Here is a 19664-nt window from a genome sequence, read left to right on the forward strand (position 1 = left end):
TTGTAACATGATAATAAATTGTGCATCACTTGATATTTAATATTATTTTTAAGAATATTGCTACATTCTTTTTTAACAAATGAAAGTATAATATGTACCTTGATTATAAAGTAAATGAATGTAATAAATTATCTAATACTTATTATTAATTATCAAAACAAAAATAAATATTAAAAAAAACTTATTATAGATAGAAGTACACTTAAATCACATACTTTAATCATTAAAAATTTAAAACAATATTAGCTACATAATGCAAAACATACATTACTAAAATTAATATAATTATAATATGTGATTTGATTCGATTTTATGATAATAACCAAACATTAAATCAAACCACAAAAAAGTATATGATTTCTTAAGTTTTTTATTTTTGCAAGTTTTTATTTAATTAATTTTTTGGGATCAATTTGACGATTTGCAGACAATTTGATTTAGTTTAATTTGAACACCTAAAAAAATCTCATGGACACCCTTTTATTTGCAAATTGCTGTACCTTTAATGTGATTTTTTTTCCACTTAATATCTCATCCATGAAATATGGTGTAGTCTCTTATAACATCAATAAACATTCTAACAATGGCAAATTCCATCCCTACCTCCAAGTGCACATGTCTAAAATAGTTTTTTGCATTGTATTATATTTCTTGTTTGATAGTTGTCATTTCAGTTTACATTCATGCAAGTATGTTGTGCATGAGATTATCTAATTAGGTATTTTATTTTTCATAGATTAATTTGTCAACAAATTATATCTTTGAAGGACTAAAATGACAATAAATTATAATATTTATGAACTAATTTGTCAACAGTTTTTTTTTTTAATGGAGGGAGGGTGTTGTAATTGAAACAAAACATTCAATACTAAGCATTTAGTCCATGATAAACATATTAACATAGTCTAATACAATCATCAATTGTGTGACATCCTATATATACAGGTGGTCTTCCATGTAGGGAGGTCACATGTTACAAATATTAACGTCAGCGGATAAGAGTTAATAGTAAAACTAATTTGTCACACTTTTTGTGTATTCATGAGCTAAATTCAATTTTTTTATCTTCTAAGGACCAAATTGTTAACACTTGACATTTATAGGAATCAAAATGGGTATTTATCCTTTATTTTAATATGAATAAGTTTTACAAAGGCTTCTTTTTCTCTCTTTTTGGTTCCCCTACTTTTCCAAATTTATAATTTTGGTCCTCCTAATTTTTAATTGTAACATTTAGTCACCTAATTTTATAAATTAATGATTTTAATTCATTAGATTATTAACTAATGATTGCAATTAGTAAAGTTAATGGATTGATTATAAACTTTTTTTTTTACCAAAGTTAATTATAAATAATTTTTTTCTGAATGTATTATAAATGAATTAAAAACCATTAATTATAAAAAAATGAAATTTATTATTACTTAATAACTCTACTAATTATAAATATTTGCTAATAATTTAATAGATGAACCAAAATCGATAATTTATAAAATCAGAGGAACCAAATATTAGAATTAAAAATTAGGGTATCCAAAATCATAGATTTTCAAAATTAAAAAGATCAAAAAATACATTTAGCCAATTATTTTTTTTATCTATATAGTGAATATTTTATATGAAATTCCAAAACTGATAATATGAATAATTTTAAAGTGTTATTTAATCAAATAAAATTTAAAAATTGATGATGTAATATTTAGAATTAGTTACAGATAACCTTATTATATTTTGTTTGATTTATGAAAGAAAGTAAAAGAAAAGAAAGGGAAGAAATGGAGTGGAAAGAGAGATTATTTAGTAAAAAATAATGAAAATAATGAAACTTAATTTTTTTATTGTGAAAAAAGGAAAAAGTATGTACATAAAATAGTATAAATATTTTTTATAAAAAAATTAAATATAGTATAAAACAAGACTATTTTAGGCTTTCAATACCCCAAAACTTTTTTTTTAATTGGAGAGAAAACAAAATGTATAGACCCCGTATATATTTTATTGTTTCCTTTCATATTATAAAGAAACCAAAGTTGAGAAGGTTATCTTTCCCACTCCTCTTTATTTCTTCCTCCTTTTTCATTTCTTCTAAGAAACCATAAACGTCCAAAGAAAAAGAAAGTATTTTTTAGAAGTTGGTTCACATGTTCACCGCAAAAAGTATATATATACTTATTTATGTTAAAATAGATAAAAGTGTAACATATATTAATCTTTTAAATACAAATCTAATTTTCAAAATAATAAGAATCAACAATACATACTATAAAAAATGAATAGTTAAAAGCAACGATATAGCTTTTTTTTGGATCAGCTCCAAGAATTTGTTAGTTGAAAACTAAAAATTAATCTCACAAAGTATTAAATTCTATTTAAAAATTAATTTCTTTTATGAAATGATTTTTTGTACATACAAATTTGAAGATCAAAACTCTGATCACAACTTAATTAAAATGTATAGTTATTTATCAATCATATTACATTATATTGGTATATAATTTTAATAATATTTTAACATCAAGATTATTAAAGATATCAACCGAAGAATTATAAATAAATTATTTTACTGAAAATTATGATAAAATATACTATTAATATTAAATATTAAAATTAATTTTATTCCTTAATTAATATCTTTAAAATATTTGTTATCTTCCTTCTTTTTATTTTAAAAGTAATAAATAAGTAACACCTAATTAAATTTTTATTAAAATTTATCATTAATCATCCGGATAAATTTACACGTAAGAATTGTCTTATCTAATGGTTTTGATTTTAAATTCTAGGCGCATAATTACGTTAAATATTCTTACGAGAAAATATATTTGTAAAATAAATAATACATGCATCGTGCATGCCTTTTATAATAATTGTAATTGCAATTACTGCATGCATGGCTTTTATAGAAGGAGTAAAACATGCATGCCTTCTATAGAATAAATAATACATGCACGTTTTTCAGTTTTCATAATACAATCAATTATAAATGACACGTAAGTTAAGTTTCATTAACTTTTATAATAATTCTTTTAAAAGTTACATTTAAAATAATGTTTTATTGGTTAATTACACATAATCGTGCAGCCTATATATTAAACTCATGTCTCTGAGGCTTTCAAAAGCAGTGCTCAGTTTGGTGTGGTTTTGGATCTCACGACTCTCCCTTCTGCTTGCAAATCTGCTTCTTCTGCCACCAACTGCGGATGTGAGTAAATTCTGCTTATTATCTCATTTGGGGTCTTTAATGTCTCCTTTGTTAATTTTTAGAAAAATATTTCATGGATACCTATTATGTTATAAGACACTTAGTGTGAAAAAAATATAAATATAAAATTTATAATATGATAGGAAGAAAAATATAAAAATAAATGAGAGGTATAGATGAATTGTTTAAAATAAATGAGTGTTTGTGTATCATTGTTTTAATTTTTATGTTTTTCATTTTTTTAGTGGATTTTAATTTTTATGTCTGAATTTATTTATTTTTGGTGAATTATGGTGTTTTAGACTGTTGTGTTGATGGAAGATTTCATTTTTATGCATATATGAGATGGATCGGCCATGATCACTGAACAATTTTGTTACAAGTGAGAAATATACTAGAATAATAATTACTAACAATAGGATTCAACATTATTTTTTATGTCTATTAATTTTACTTTTGTGTTTATTTTTCTTAACGTCGCCCTATACTAAGTAAATAGATGAGAAGATCATGGTCGTACGTGAGATGCCCTGAGTTTTTCTGTCTGTACATTTGATTTTGAACATTGATCTTAATTTTACAAACACCTTTTTACTTTAGGAGTTTCCCCACTTATCAGTAACCGTGTCTTTGTTTTTTAAGTAATGATATATAAATATTTTATTATTTTAAACATTTTTTTTCTATCTCTCTTTTTATTATATTATAAATCTTTTTATATGTATAATTTTTTCTTTCTTTTTCTTTAGATGTCATATAGTACATTGGATGTTGATGTAACATTTTTCTTGATTTTTTTACAATAGTGTCTGTCGCCTAGTATGTTTCTCACTTACCATACTCCTTTTCTACGTTATGCCATTTACAAAGTCTTAGTCTTGATAAGTAGTTTCATGTTGAATTTCCTTTCAAATCACAAAGGGGGCACATGCTTTGTTTTTTTTTTTTTCTGTCCCTTGATTAAGCTTAAATAAATAAGAACCATATTTGATCTTGTGGTCAGTTTCTTCTCTTGCTGTGGATAATTTAAATTGAATAATAATTATATTATAGTTGTGATCTTGTGGTAGTGTTTCTTCTTAGGCAATGGACAATTATAAAGATAAACTTATTATTAAAATTTTCTAATTTAATTTTGAAAAAATATTAACATGTTACAATGTTTGGTCTTTTTTTATAACAAGAAACAAGTTCTTTTCTCTAAAAGAAAACAAGCAATAATGTTGTGTTCTGCATTATAACTTGTTTTTTATAAAAAAAAAAAACTCTAGTTAGTATTTGTTTTATATTCTTAAAACAGCTAAACAATCAGCTATAATTTTTTCTTTTCTTCTAATTTTTAACTGTGAATAAATATCCTAGTTAAGAAGTTAACAATTAAAAAGTTTTATATTAAAAATTAAATGTATATTGAAAATTAAAGTATGGTATATTAATAATATTTCATTATCAAAATTTTAAATGTGTTAAAATAAATTATTTTACAGAAATTGTGATAAAAAAAATATATTATTATATTTTCTTATAATTTTTTATTTCTTAATTAATATCTTCAAATTATTTGCTAAATTGATTATTATTTTTAAGTAATAACCAAGTAACTAATAAATGTTTTTCATAATACTTATAATAATTATTTTGAAAGTTATATTAAAATATTTTTTATCAATTAACAATCTGCAGGCGTATTAAACTCATAATCATAACATTAATTAATGTTTTTTTTACAGAAATAATGGTATATCTACTAATTTTTTTTTATTCGTAGCTTATTTATGTTTTATTTATTAATAAAGAAAATTATTTTTTTCATATTTTTAATTCTTAAATTATCGTTTAATACATATAATTTGTTTTTATTTATTTCATCAACCTTTAAAATATAAATGTTATCATTATTTTCTTCAACTTCTTTTTCTTTTTATTTTAGAAAAATATATATAGCAGCACAAAAGTGTCTTTCTTTTGTATTAAAGTTAATATTGAATCTTTAAGATCTTAATCGAATTTGATATTTGATGAAAATAATTATTGGTCAGACTTTAATTATCTTTCAATCGACTGAATTAGTTAAAATAATTTTCTTCTAACAAATAAGAGGATCTTTTAATATTTATAGTAAGTGGATGTTTGGCTCACATCACATAATTAAGTTTATAATTAATTTTGAATATATTTTTATATATTTGATTTTATGTTTAAAAAAATTCAAAATTAATTATGAATTGGAGTAATTTTTTGGTTAAATCATGTAACTATACAAAAATATCCACTTAGAGTTTTCTCATTTCAACTAATTTATTTTCATCCAAAAGACTAAAATTTTGAGATATTACTTAAAAAAATTGAACCCATCACTACTTAAACCAATGACTTAATTAAAATATCTTCTACCTTAAATCTAAAATTTTATATTCAATTTTATAATAAAAAAATATAAATATAGAATAGATTACTTTAAAATTAATCTTATTCAAAATTAATTTTACTAATCCAAACATAAAATAACAGTAGTATTAGAGAGAGAAAAAATAGAGATGGGACATTGGGAATCAAAAGTCCTGCGGGAGGGGCGCTATTGGTTTGCGTGAGCCATATACATAAGCAACCAAACTCATCGTTTGTCATTCAGTTGCATTCGTTCATTCACTCCCTAACATAGCAATTACTACCATTTACCAAAGTAAACCCAGAGATGGAGTGGTGTGTGTCAATGCCAAAGATTGAGCTGCATGCTCACCTCAATGGATCCATCCGAGACTCCACACTTCTGTAACTTCCTCTTCTTTTATCTATCTCTACCTTTAATTTCTATTTCTTTTTTCTCTGTCTTCAGGATGCAGTCAGAACTTGATGATTATTGTTGTTGTTGTTGTTTTTTCTTTCAGTGAACTCACTAAGGCTTTGATTGGAAAGGGTGTCATGAATTTCTCCGAAGTGGAGCATATCATCCTCAAATGTATGTATGCCTCTCTCATTTGTTTATTTTTCATGTTTGGTTGCTTCAAAAGACAAGACCGCCAACAAACATGTCCCTCTCTTTGTGTTTTTCTATGCTTATTTATCCAACCTCTCTCTTTTTCAATGTACTCCATTTTCCTCCCTTCTTTTCCATTTTCAAATTTATCTTGACATTTTCCTCCTATGGTTTCTGTTCCTAACAAGACCACAAATTTCATCCAAGGATAAACATACTCACACAACCATCCATGAATTATCGTTTTAATGAAAGAAAAAAAAATCACACAACTATCTACTCGGTTCTTTTGCATAACTGTTGCTGGATTTTGCTTTTTATTCTAATTCCTTTATGCCTAATTCCCTTTTGTTTATTCATATTTACCTTTGTTCGTGCTTACACTGATGTTAATTATGTTGTTGAAAATACAGATAACCGTTCCCTAAAAGAAGTTTTCAAGCTGTTCGACCTAATCCACATTCTCACCACTGATCACAACACTGTTACAAGAATTACCAGAGAAGTATGGTTGCTACATAAATTTTTGTTTTTGCCTAATTTATTGCCTTTTCATTGTGCAAGTAATAATAATACTTAAAAGCAGGTTATTGAGGATTTTGCATCAGAGAATGTTGTCTATCTGGAGTTGAGGACCACTCCAAAGGTAACTGAATTTTGGAGCTTGGTAATTCAGGGTGTTTTTGTTGTTTTGCATTAATGACATTTGATTTTGATGAAGAAAATGTTTTATTTTTCTATTCAGAAAAATGATTCTGTGGGAATGAGCAAACACTCTTATGTTGAAGCTGTACTGAAAGGTCTAAGATCAATCACTTCAGTTGATGTGGATTTCATTCCACATTGTGAAGATTCAAAGACTCTTTTTACTCCTGCACCGGTTATTAATGGACATGTGAGAAAAAAAATCTTTGTTAGGCTTCTCTTGAGCATTGACAGAAGGGAGACAACAGAAGCTGCAATGGAAACTGTAAGATGAAATGTGCAATTAATTTGAGAAACTCACATTTTGTTGGGTGCTGGTTTTGAATGTTACAATTTATTGCTGCAGGTCAAGCTTGCATTGGAAATGAGGCCTTATGGGGTAGTTGGAATTGACCTCTCTGGAAATCCAAGTATTGGTGATTGGTACATCAACCTGATCCAGGACTCGAGTGTTGTAATGCATTTTCAATTTTGAGAATTGATGCTTGTTCTAACCCATTTTCAACTTTTGTAGGACCACATATTTGCCAGCATTGAAATTTGCTCGAGAACAAGGTCTTTATGTAACACTTCATTGTGGCGAGGTGGGCTAATTTAAAGCTCTCACTTGTTTTTTTTTGGAGTTTCCCTGACTTGGTCTATTTTTCTGACCTAGTGTTTTTAGTTACCTAATTCAAAGGAGATAAAAAATATGCTTGACTTCCGTCCCCAAAGGATTGGACATGCTTGTTTCTTTGAGGATGAACACTGGAGACAGCTGAAGTCGTCGAACATTCCGGTCAGGCTTTTTTGCCAACCTTATAGTTAAAGTAAACTAGTAAAAGTAAATAATGGTTGAAGTTAAAAGGAAAATTTCAAGTGTGAATTTGATTATCACATCTGAGAAGTTCCTCAAAGATAATCAATCAAAAAGGTTATGTATACTCCTCATAGATAAAAAGGTTATGCTTTTACGGATCAACACTTCAGGGCTTCTGATCGTTGCTAAGTTTTAATGCTTTATATAATATCACTTTGCAATTTATAGCCAGCTATTTACATATTATTTATTTCATCTTAACTATTTTCAGGTTGAAATTTGCTTGACATCAAACGTTAGGACAATGACTGTTCCATCTATAGATGTTCACCACTTTGGTAGGTGCTTTGTTATTTATAGTTGAAGTTGATGATCATAAATATAGAATCAATGGGGGAACTGTTTAACTTCACAAGCAAGAGGATTATAAATCCAGTGTCAAGGCATTTTAGGCTACTTAGCTAGAAGTCTATAATACTCTCGGACATGGTTCATGCATAAATTCTAACACTTCTAAAGTCATTTCAGAGTTATGTAAAACGTTTATCAGAGAATCTGGTTCAAAAAATATCCTCTCTTAACCTCATGCTCTTGCGGATGCAGCTCATTTGTACAACGCAAAACATCCTTTAGCCCTGTGTACTGATGACTCGGGAGTCTTCTCTACCTGTCTCTCCAAGGAATACAAAATTGCTGCTGATTCATTTGGTATGTTTCACTTTACTTTTGCAGCTAGTAATTGAAATTTGAAACTAAGTATGTTCAAAAGAGTGTGTTATGTGTTAGCATTTCTCTTTAAACTAATTGACTATGTTTTGCTGACTACAAGCGTGATTGATTATTATATAGGGCTGGGAAGGAGGGAAATGTTTGAGCTATCAAGGAATGCTGTTGAGCATATATTCGCAGATAGCAAAGTAAAGGAGGATTTAAGAAAAATTTTCAATTCAGTGGCAAAAAAATATGGAAGTGTAACCACAGTTTCATCTTTAGAGAATATCTGCATTTAGATATAATTAATATTAGAGCTTTGTTGATAAAAAAAACAAAATATTAGAGCTTAGCTAACGATCATGCTGGGGATTGCCCCTTATCCTAGTTTGAAGTTGGTAATCGAGTCCTTCACGTGCAAAAAAAAGAATGTGTATAAGTGATAAAATAAGGGTGTAGGATTCACATTTGATTTAATGAGTATTTAAATTCAAATCAGCAGCAATGTTGTCCTTATTATAATTTTATATCCATGCAAATGGTCCTTGATGGAAATTACTCAATCAAGTGATTATTCATCTGGGAGGTTTCGGTTGATGAACCATACGGCATACGCCATTGCAATGGTCAATGGTCACGTCATTGGATATATGCTGACTAGTGGCAATCTTGGCTAATAATGCTGCAGTTACCACTTTCTTTTTTGGTGCCTTGCAATTACCACTTTGAAAATCTGACCATGACAAATTGAAAATGAACTTTTCCATTATGCCATACGCGGGTGAACATAGTGGATTCGGTACATGTTGGCTAAACACGAGTTTAATTATCAAGATAATTATTATAAATTTTAATAAACTTATTTTTGGAGATCAAACATATTGTATTTCAACAAAACAAGTGAATAGATACAATATGATATATTTTATGGTATATGATAATTTTGTAATTGAATGATAATATAAAAAAAATACTTATATTGTTAGTATATTTTTAATGAACTTTAAAAATGGAAGTTAAAGTAATTACTTTTAGTAATGTTGGATTGAGATTTTCTTTAAAATTCAACACGAATCAATCTACTAATTATTTAATTGCCTTTCGGTTCGATGGTTAAGTTAACTCTTAATTTTTTGTGTAAATTTAAAGTCATGTTTTCTGTTACTTTTATTAAATTAAAATATTGTCTATATTTGAATAAAAAATATGGATATTAAATATTTTGAAAAAAAATAGTAAATTGATTGGCTTGGGTTTAGGATTTAATTAAAAGAATTTGATAAACTGATTGGGGTTGTGTTAGTCTGAATTACACAAAAAATAACTTAGACCAAAAGATTAAATTAGTGGTAATTGAATAACTTTATAAGGATTGCCGAAAAAGAATAATTTTATCAACAGACAAGTGCAAAATCATCAAAAGAAGAATAAAGAAAAGATGAACAATATGGGGGGACTAGGTCAAAATCCAGAGAAAGCTAGGTGAACCTATAATTAGGGAGCGCTTGTATATTCTTAAAGAATTTACTCCTAACAAAAAACGGGGTGTTATCCCACCAACAAAAAGAAACCCAGTAAATAAATATGTGGTTGACAAACAAATGCACACAAGTGTTATCCAGCCTATAAAAAGAGTTTTTATGCATTTGATGTTAATATTGACGAAAACTTAACGATTTTACTTTGATTAAAACTAGAGGAGGTTCAGTGACATAAAAAATAATTGACATTAGTTTTGATAAATAAAAAAAATGTAAACAGTTTCATATTAGTCTACTCTAGAATAAATGAAGTTGAATGACACAAAAAGCTTAAGAGAAATAAGCTAGGAAAGTGCTGAGCTAAACTATAATTTACCCAGTTACCCTCATTTATATTTATATATAAAAGTAAAATTCTTGAAGTGAAATTACCAAAAAAACAACTTGAAAAAAAACAAGGTTTTTTTTTTGGGGAGATTGAGAGAAAATACGGGGACGGGATTTATCAACCATATCTGAAAGTTTACAATGTTTTGCTTCGTTATTCCTTGAAAGGGTGGGTAATTTGGACGGGAAAATATGACAAATGAAAATTTACAATGTTTTGCTTCGTTATTCCTTGAGTATTATATTATTGCTTCAAAGTTTTTTTTTTTAAAAAAAAAATAGTTTATCTTCATTCATGTCGTGGCCTAAAATATATATGCATCTTCTATGCCATTGCCAGTTGTTAAACGTATTGATTGAAAGTGACAACAGTCCTTTTATTTTTCTAATGAATTTTAACCTTTAGTTAGGCGTCATGGGACAGCTACTACTCTGTAAATGAGTTTTATGATGCCTTGATGCTATGCTAGTAATAGTATCATGACAATAAGAAAGGCAAAGATTTGACCATCTTCCACCACACAGTGCTGATACATCAGTTGAGTTCACACGAGGTTGTTTTTATAATAACAAATTTGATCATCTAGTTTTTTAAAAATTTATTTATATATTTGTATACTTTAGAAACCGAGTTTATTTACATAACTCAGCTCACTTCTAGAATTGTAATATTACCCGATAACGTGTTTTTCCGTCGTTTAGACAAATTAAATGGACGGTAGTCTGGAAATATAATTTGATCTTTGAAATCATCACAGTCAAACTCAAACTTGTTTTTGTATGCCGAACAGAATCTATTTGCATCACAGTGATGTCGTCATGAGATCTTGAGTATAATATGCGAATCGAGAAAATGATACGTTATAATTATTTCAATATTATTTTCTTTTGTATTATTTGTTACAAAACTACAAATGCTCTCTATTCAAAATTAAGGTTATTTAAAAAATATTTTCTTTAGGAATAAGAGTAGTATATTACAAATTTATTTGTGTTCTAAATGATAGTATAAATTGGAAGGTTTCAACTCAACAGCTATAATTTCCACAATTGTTGTCTATATTTAATTATGGGTCCAAAAAAGTTGAGAGAAATAGAAGAAAAGAAAAAGTCTAAAAAAAAGTGTAAACATTAATTTAAATAGATAGTTACGTGTAAATATATTTAAATTAAGTGTATTTTGTATGTTAAAATACAATCTACAATATCTAACATATCCCAGCACGAAAGTGGGAGATTAGAAGGAATGAAGGGTTATTGTGAACAAAGATTATGGGAATGCTTACTGCATCGATTATTCTATTCCAAATCACTTGACCAGCTCCCACCTGCTTGAGCGGCGAAGAAGCACGTCAGGCATAGAAACAATGAGCAGAGACAGCTGGATTGTGGGCTGGCCCACACACAACAAAATTTTAGGGTTTGGGTCAAAAACAGCCCACTCTCTATGGCAAAAACAAACAAACTGTGGGCATTTGAATCCTGCACCTCTCATTTTGTATCCTGCACCTCTCAGAAATGTTTGAAAGACTAAAACATCTTAACACCTCCCTCAGACTAATCTCAGTCCTAACACATGTGACAACACCTCCCTCAGACTAATCTCCGTTTATGGTGTAAGATTAACATTTGTAATCATTCATCATTTTCATGTACACCCACTAGCCAGTACCCACAAGCTATTCACGAGCAGCCAAACATACAAAACTCGAGTTTGGTTCCTTCATATAATGAAGTCCAAGTCAAGTTGCTCATTTCATAAAACCTTTTTTTATGGCATTTTTTCTTAAATTACTTTTTCATTTTGAAAATTTAGTATTTATAAATATTTTAATATTAGACGATAATTTACAAATAAAAATATATGATCAACGTGTGATATGTAGAATTAAAAAACCACCGGACTATTACATTTTTGAAATCCAGTCAATAAAAAAATAATTTCTTGATTACTAAAAAAAGTAAAACTTCAAAATTAATTTTGAGGCTCTTAACAAAAAAAATTCATATTTCATAATAAATATATAAATAACAAAGGTTGGTAAAATTCTCATAATCAATTTATATAAATGAGTTATTTACGAGTCGTTAATATGAATTTGTAAAGTTTTAGTTCAACTCATTCAAATAATTGAGCTTATTTTCAAGCTTAAATTTATTTATTTGATTAAATAAACAAATTTAAATAATTGATATATAAATAATTCAATTCATTTTCAACTCTAGTCATGAGAGATAAAATTTATGTCCCGCTACAAAATTAATAATTTATCTGATTCAAGGAAATGTCCTCTTGTGTTTTTTATTAATAGAAAAATGACTTGAAAATTCCTTTTAAAATATTTCAACATTAGGTAGGGTAGGAAATCCAATATTTTATTTAAATTTATCTTTTTAATTTGATCAATTGGAGATATCAACTGCACTGGACAACACAACAATAAGCCAACAAAAAACAATAGAACCCATCCCCAAAAAGGACCCTCACAAAAAAAAAAAAAAAATTGCTTCTCTTTCCATTAGCCAAGGCATGGAAGGCGGAGAATAACTTTGACCTGACAAAAGAAAAAAAGTGAACCATTGAGAGCCGAGGGAAATTAAAGTTTGTATATTTTTTATGCGTAGCAAATGCAGAGGAATTTTATTTCAAGGTTAAAAAAACCCCCATTTCATATGATAAGTTACCCTACCAAGGGGTCTCTGTTTGTTATATGTAAATATTATAAATTAATATTTTCTTTGATTTTGTAAATATTATAAATTAATATTTTCTTTAATTTTTACGAATAAAAAAAATAATAAGTACCCTCATCCAAAAAGTAACATGTACCATTACCAATAAAATTCCTGGCTACAGTAATGTTCAACACACTGTTCAATAATGCACATGTGTTTGGGATGTTAAACGCTAAAATTGCACCAATCTCTCTAGACTCTTCCACATATGTTAAATATGTAACATAATACCCTAAAAATTTCTCAAAAATATGATCATCATGTCAAAAGTGCACAGTATGATGTCCGGAAAAACAAGATAGTTTTTATCAGGACACCCGGAGATCATGATAATTTCAACTTTTTAAAGTTTCAATTATGGGAAATTTCATGCTTTTGCTTTTCATAAAGCAATTCAGTATCTACCATTTAATAAAAGACCAAAAGATAGATGCTCTAATTTGAAAATTAAGAACCATGACACAACAATGTTCTTCATGTGGAAGCCTCACTCACATTAACAGTAAATTTATGCACTATATATAAAGAGTAGTGCCATAACAACTAGTGCAGTTGAAATGGCTGCTCCTATTGCTGTAAGGAGAAGGGGCACTATTGGATCTCTAGTCAGGAAGGAAATTGAATACTTCACCAAGTTTGACTTGGAGTGAAGAGCAAGTTCACAAATACCTCAGCAACATTTTGTGGACAATGACATGGTTTCTGGCAGAATCTATTCCTTGCCAAGGCATAGTTTCTGGGAGTTGCTAACAACATGGAAGAGGAAGAAGAGAAGAGGCACAAGTGGGTTTCTTCCAAAAATCTGTTAAGTTTCAGAAGTAGCCGAGAGTAATCACTTAAATAAGACTCCTGGTTACAGCTACATGATCCTCAGGAATGATATCAACAACTTTCATCTCTAAGTTACTCTCTTGTGTTAGTCTGCACTTGTCTTTTGAAGGGAACCAAAACTTGCAATATATTCATTTTATGCTTCATTGTGTCATATCCTGTGTTTCATGCGCCTTACTACTGTGGCTTTTCAGATCTCAGATTCAGTTTAAAATTAGTGTTCTACATACATTTAGCAGATAGAATATTTTTTACTGAGGAATATGCATTAATGTTTATCAGACAAAACAAAACTTAGATCCAATTCTTTATGTACTTTTTGCGATATGTTTGGTTCAGTTAGGAGGTCTCCAACGTATTCAAAAAATAAAACTGAAAAGACTTCTTATTTGATTTTCAGGTGAATCTGATTATAAACTGAGTTTTGTCTCAATTTTATCTTGAAACTCTTTTTGAAATGAAAGGAAAAGGAGGGTTGTTTTTGCAAACTCCAGTTGCAAAATAAAGTTCATTCAAACTTAAGTTTGCAAACTTTAATCTAAACATGTACTTGTTCTTCGATCAGATTTCAGTTTAAGCTCATTAACCTATGCTAATCTTTAGTGAAAACCTTAATTTTGTTGAGAAATAACACCAAAAACACTTAATTTGTGTATCTAAGTTTTGTCTTTTCAGATCTTAGTGTCAGATGTTCAAAGATGAAATGAAATAGAAACTCGATATAATTGAGGAGCATACGTTAATGTTGATCGGACAAAACTTAGATGCGGTTCTTCAGATACTTTTGATATTCCTCATTAACCATTTATTATGCAGATTACTGAAGTGAAATTCTGATTATGACTGTAGAATAACATCAAAACATTTAAGCAAATATATAAAAGTTTTGTTGTTTTGGATCTTAGTGTCAAAAGTTCAAAGATGAAATGAAATAGAAAGGGAAAATTGATATAACTTAATAAAAAAGAAAAAAACAGATGAATTAAAGGCATCCCATTTCAGTCCTAGGGAAGAATTACAGCCTAAAATTTAACTGCAGGATGTTACACCTACAGAATTACAAGTAAGCACTTCAATCTTTCTACAACAATTTTTTTTTGTGTGTGTGCTTTTCAATTTTGCAGTAATCCTAGTCTGTGGTCTGGTCAATGAAGCTACGCCCTCTCAGATCCAGCTGAACTTATAGCTTTAAAATATTCAACATGCCCGGCACATTTTACAGATTCACCAGCTGTGTCTTTTTCTTCAACTCTTTGCACTGCTAGATGTGCAAGAGCCGTCACAACATCATCCATGTAAGGTCGTGTGTCAGCTTCCTCTTGGAGACACATTGCTGCCACTGCAAGGGCTTGAAATAGACCCTTCACAGGGAACTGACCTTTAAGCAAAGGGTCAGCCATTAGAGTGAACTTCGTTCTGTCCTTAAACAAAGGTTGTGCCTGCCAAATGAAAAACATGGACAACCATAAATTCCATTGTCCAAGATTAATTGTAATTGACATCAATGCTTCTCAAACTTATTAATTATTGTATGGCTACTTGTCTATGGTCTCAGTCAATCTCCTCATGACATGTAACTGAATCTTTCAATTTACAATAAAGAGTTAATAAAACTAGGTTATTTGTCACAAGGAGATCAGAACCATGGACACGTGTTGGTCACGAACTATATAATAATTTCTCCCTTAAAATCACATAAATCATTTAAGGAAAATAAAGATAAAAACAAAAAGTAGGTTATGAAACATACCCACTCAATCAAGTTTTGCTCTTCTGTAGCTCTTGAAGCGTCAAATACCCTCCTACCTGTGATTATTTCCAAAAACACAACCCCAAAACTATAAATATCTGATTTTGTGCTAAGCTGACCCGAAGCAGCATACTCTGGTGCACAATAACCAAAAGTCCCCATCACCCTAGTTGACACATGGTCCTGACCATCTTTTGGACCAATCTTAGCAAGTCCAAAATCAGAGAGCTTTGGATTAAAATTTTCATCTAATAGTATATTAGATGATTTAAAATCACGGTATATAATAGCTGGTTCTGCACTGTTATGCAAATATTCAAGTCCTCTAGCTGCTCCCTCAGCTATTTTCATTCTGTTTTTCCAATCCAAAGGCTCCTTATATGCACCTATGTCTGAGATAAATGAACTCTAGTCAGTGTTGCATGTCCTACATGTGTTTCAGTAAAATTTAAATCCACAACTAGAATGTTTTTGGCCATCATACCTAGAAGGTGATTTTCCAAACTCCCATTGGCCATGAATTCATAAACCAAAATCCTATGATGGTCTTCTGCACAATAACCAATGAGCTTCACGAGATTTGGGTGTTGCACCATGCTCAACATCAAAATTTCTGCGAAAAATTCATGTGTTCCTTGCACTCCTTCCCTGTTCAGTACCTTCACAGCTACAGTCTGAACACCAAATATTTAACGTGAGATTTTCATAACCTTGTAAAACGCTAAATATTAGATTATAAAATATGGGTGTGTTTGAGAGGGTATTAAGAGACATACTTGATCAACACTTTTTAAGAATCCTTTGTAGACATTCCCGAATCCACCTTTGCCCACCAGGCAATCAGGATTGTAGTTGTTTGTAGCTTCAGCAAGTTGTGCATATGTGAATACTTTGACATCGTTTTTTGCAGATCCATATTTTCTTATCTCTGCATCTATTCGTCTTTGCCTGCTGCTACCTGCAATCAGAGATCACCTAGTTATTATACCAATGATCCATTCACATTTACATTTGAAGCCTTGGATTCAAATATGAAATTTCATGCATGTTGCTCATGTAATAAGGAAATTCATTGCTATCAAGGAAGAATTTAACACTATTAAAGTATTAATTGTTCATGAACCATCTTTATATAAAGAACAATGTTGGGCAGGGAGGCCTAATATCCTAAGCCAGATCACATTCAAGAGCATGACAGAAATTGATATAAAAATTAAACTGCTACAAACGCTCTCTCAATCATATTAAAAATGATAAAAAAAATGGATTTGTTTTCAAGGTATAATGAGGAGGGAATCATCATGTAACATTTTGATAGAATTAGAAAAGACTAATTAATGTCTGTTATTATCAATAAACCATACCACATACCTGTTTTATGTGACATAGCTGAAGCCAAAGATTTGAATGTTCTCCTTCCTTTGGAAATTTTGCCGGAGGATGCAGTTGAAGAGGATGATTCAGCTTTTGACTTGCAGCATGGAAGGCAACCCATTTTCTCAAGCCTTGGTGGGGGTGGTGCCTGGTTAGGCCCTCTATTACAAATCCTTCAAGAGATTTGTAATTGGGCACCAACACAGTAATCTCCACAACAATTTGCATGCAAAAAAGATTGTCGAAAAAACAGAATTGATGGTTGGTTCGACGTGGCTTAATTTTTGGAACTGAAAATGTAAGTTGTTATTCGGGTTCAATACTAGAAGAATATGTTTATATTTGTGTGTGACGAGAATAAGATTACTTAATTTAGTTTTGGGCATCAAAATGGATTTACTTTTAACATAGTTAATCTTAGCTGGTTTTCTTTAACACGAAAGAAAAGGAACTCGGGTCATCTTTTGCAAGGTAATTATGACAAGGATAACAACTTGTTCTTACCTTGTTTTGCAAACTCTTTTTTTCACTTGGAAGTTGGAATAACAAAAAAAAGAAAAAAAAAGACGTAGACAACATTTTTCACTTCTTTCTTTGACTTAAATCTTCGTTTTTGTAATTGGCCTTATAGATTAGAAAATTTAGTAAAGTAGAAAATAAGAACGAGTTAGATGCAAATAAGGTAAATTCATTCTATTCTTAAAACTTGGGAGGACGAGAATAGATTATTTATTTATTTTAGTTGCTACGAGATGTATCCCTATACTTTTGTAGATAAGATTAATCCAAGTTTGAGGTGGCATTATTCTTACAAATGTTTTTTCTTCTTTTTTCTTTTAATTTTATTTGACTTTCTTTTTTTAAGTATCTGTATTTAGTAGGTACCTAGGCTAGGCCTGCGGCAAAAACTCCTATCAACTTGAGGTATTATTTGAGAGTTTATATTTATGATTAGAATAAGATTATTTTTGTTGGCGGTTACGCGTAGTATTTTCGGTTTCTACTAACTCGAATTCAAATATGCATGTATTTTTTACATGGCATGTACATACACGAAACCTTAAACAAGTTATTTAATGAAATTCACAAACACTTCAAATTTCTACATTCACTTATTCAACTGAATAATAAAATCACTAATTGCATATTTGGTTCATCATGGGAATTACTAGAATCGGCCTAATGGTGAGAACTTAAGTTAAGTTCAATCCTTATTGTCAGCTTTGTGGATAAAATAAAACAGTACATAAAATAAAATATTTCCTTCATCGTCAATATGACAAAAAAGTGCAAGATAAACGTATATATTTAAAGCCAATAAGAAACTTCCATGTTAAATGAAGGGTAAATACTTACTTTGGTCTTTAAAAGTGTAGTTACTACAATTTGATTACTGAAAGATTGAAAATTCTGATTTAGTATTTGGAAGTGAAAAAAGTGCAATATTTTCATCCTGCCGTTAACATGTTTTCATTTGACTATCGTATTAGGTCATGGCTACAGTTAAAGACAAGGACTCGTGTATATGCATAATTAATATTTGAACTGCGTTGGAATACATACTCATCACATGTTAACTAAGTTCAACCCAAAGTCCTTCTGCGTGATAATTTATGCTTATCCACAATCTTTTTGTTACCTATTGTGACTGTGCAGGGTGCTGTTAGTATGTAAACTACAACCTCCTTTCCTTTAAATAAGAAAAAATATAGTAAATTATAACTTGTTTCTTATATATAAAAAAAAAAAAAAAAACAGAGGTAGTATATGTTAATAATCCGTTTGCTTTTTAATTGTCATGACAAGGCAGTCAATTTAATATATACACTAAAATTTGTTTTACCAATGCCCACGCAGAGTAGAACAAGTGGCTTAAAAATTTTCATCCATTCATTTAGGTGCAAGTAAAAGATTTCTATAAAAATTCAAAGTCTGTGTAATGTCTAATTAAACACCGATATGAGCGATATGTGCACCAAGGAGTGTGTGAGTTGTTATAAATCCCCTAATACTTGTTTTCTATTCTCACCGATTAAAAAAAACACCACTATGTGAACTACTTTTTTCTCTTTAGCACGAGATCTTTCATTGTTCTCGGCTGACAATCAAGTGCACAAATGTTACGTTTTCCTTAATGATTTCAGTGACTTCATATATAGCATTTAAAGGGTAAATGACCATTTTGGTCCTTCAATGTGTAAATGCATGCTCCCAATGCATTTTAAATCATTTGATTCATTTTCAATAGCCAAGAGGAAGGGCAGAACCATTACATTAAGAGTGAAATGATAAAAACTCAAACACACCATTTGGCTTGCGTTCTGAGGAAAATGGTTTGGAACGCATGCTATTAAGTGAAAATATTGTAACGGGGCTAAATGAGGCAGTGTATAATAGAGTTTGTAAGCTAAACTGCATGGTCACGAGACTTGAAGGTGGTGATTAAGTGTTTAACATTTCTATCTACTATAAAAAATGCTTGAGCTTGCATTAAAATGCAGAGACATACAATACGGATAAGTGAACAAAAACAATGAGGATCTACTATTGACTCTACATTACCTACACAACTTATAATAGCATCGTACAACACGCAGTGCCCCAAGAAGTTAACTGTATTCAAACAATTATTGTATTCGATTAACATTTAAAATTAATAGACCTATTATATCAACAACAGCTACTGGTCTTTAGCAAACTATGGAGGACGA

At 29.5% G+C, this 19664-nt stretch overlaps 2 protein-coding genes across 2 annotated transcripts; one reads left to right on the top strand and one right to left on the bottom strand.

The window, feature by feature from the left end:
* Positions 1-3116: 3116 nt before the first annotated feature.
* LOC114386610 (adenosine deaminase-like protein) lies at positions 3117-8895 on the top strand. The gene is made up of 12 exons (XM_028346641.1): positions 3117-3202; positions 5714-5974; positions 6091-6161; positions 6593-6684; positions 6766-6825; positions 6925-7149; positions 7231-7307; positions 7399-7468; positions 7549-7662; positions 7955-8021; positions 8287-8391; positions 8533-8895. Exons 2-12 carry the CDS (start codon positions 5898-5900, stop codon positions 8691-8693), a joined length of 1119 nt encoding a protein of 372 aa, XP_028202442.1. The 5' UTR covers positions 3117-3202; positions 5714-5897; the 3' UTR covers positions 8694-8895.
* A 5859-nt stretch (positions 8896-14754) lies between these two features.
* On the bottom strand, positions 14755-19457 carry LOC114388060 (probable serine/threonine-protein kinase PBL23). Its single transcript, XM_028348394.1, has 5 exons — positions 16951-19457; positions 16356-16537; positions 16064-16253; positions 15580-15971; positions 14755-15268 (listed from the first exon to the last, which is right to left on the bottom strand). The coding sequence occupies exons 1-5, from the start codon at positions 17072-17074 to the stop codon at positions 14984-14986; spliced, it is 1173 nt and encodes a 390-aa protein (XP_028204195.1). The 5' UTR covers positions 17075-19457; the 3' UTR covers positions 14755-14983.
* Positions 19458-19664: the final 207 nt, after the last annotated feature.

This window comes from Glycine soja, chromosome 15, assembly GCF_004193775.1.
Source record: "Glycine soja cultivar W05 chromosome 15, ASM419377v2, whole genome shotgun sequence".
Taxonomy (NCBI): domain Eukaryota; kingdom Viridiplantae; phylum Streptophyta; class Magnoliopsida; order Fabales; family Fabaceae; genus Glycine; species Glycine soja.

Coding starts and splice junctions, on each gene's coding strand:
- LOC114386610 (XM_028346641.1), top strand. CDS start 5,898: ATGGAGTGGTGTGTGTCAATGCCAAAGATTGAGCTGCATGCTCACCTC. Junction 7,150..7,230: donor CAGAAGCTGCAATGGAAACT/GTAAGATGAAAT, acceptor TTATTGCTGCAG/GTCAAGCTTGCATTGGAAAT. Junction 7,308..7,398: donor AATCCAAGTATTGGTGATTG/GTACATCAACCT, acceptor CAACTTTTGTAG/GACCACATATTTGCCAGCAT.
- LOC114388060 (XM_028348394.1), bottom strand. CDS start 17,074: ATGGGTTGCCTTCCATGCTGCAAGTCAAAAGCTGAATCATCCTCTTCA. Junction 16,538..16,950: donor AGCTATGTCACATAAAACAG/GTATGTGGTATG, acceptor CTCTGATTGCAG/GTAGCAGCAGGCAAAGACGA. Junction 15,269..15,579: donor AGCAAAACTTGATTGAGTGG/GTATGTTTCATA, acceptor TTCATTTGGCAG/GCACAACCTTTGTTTAAGGA.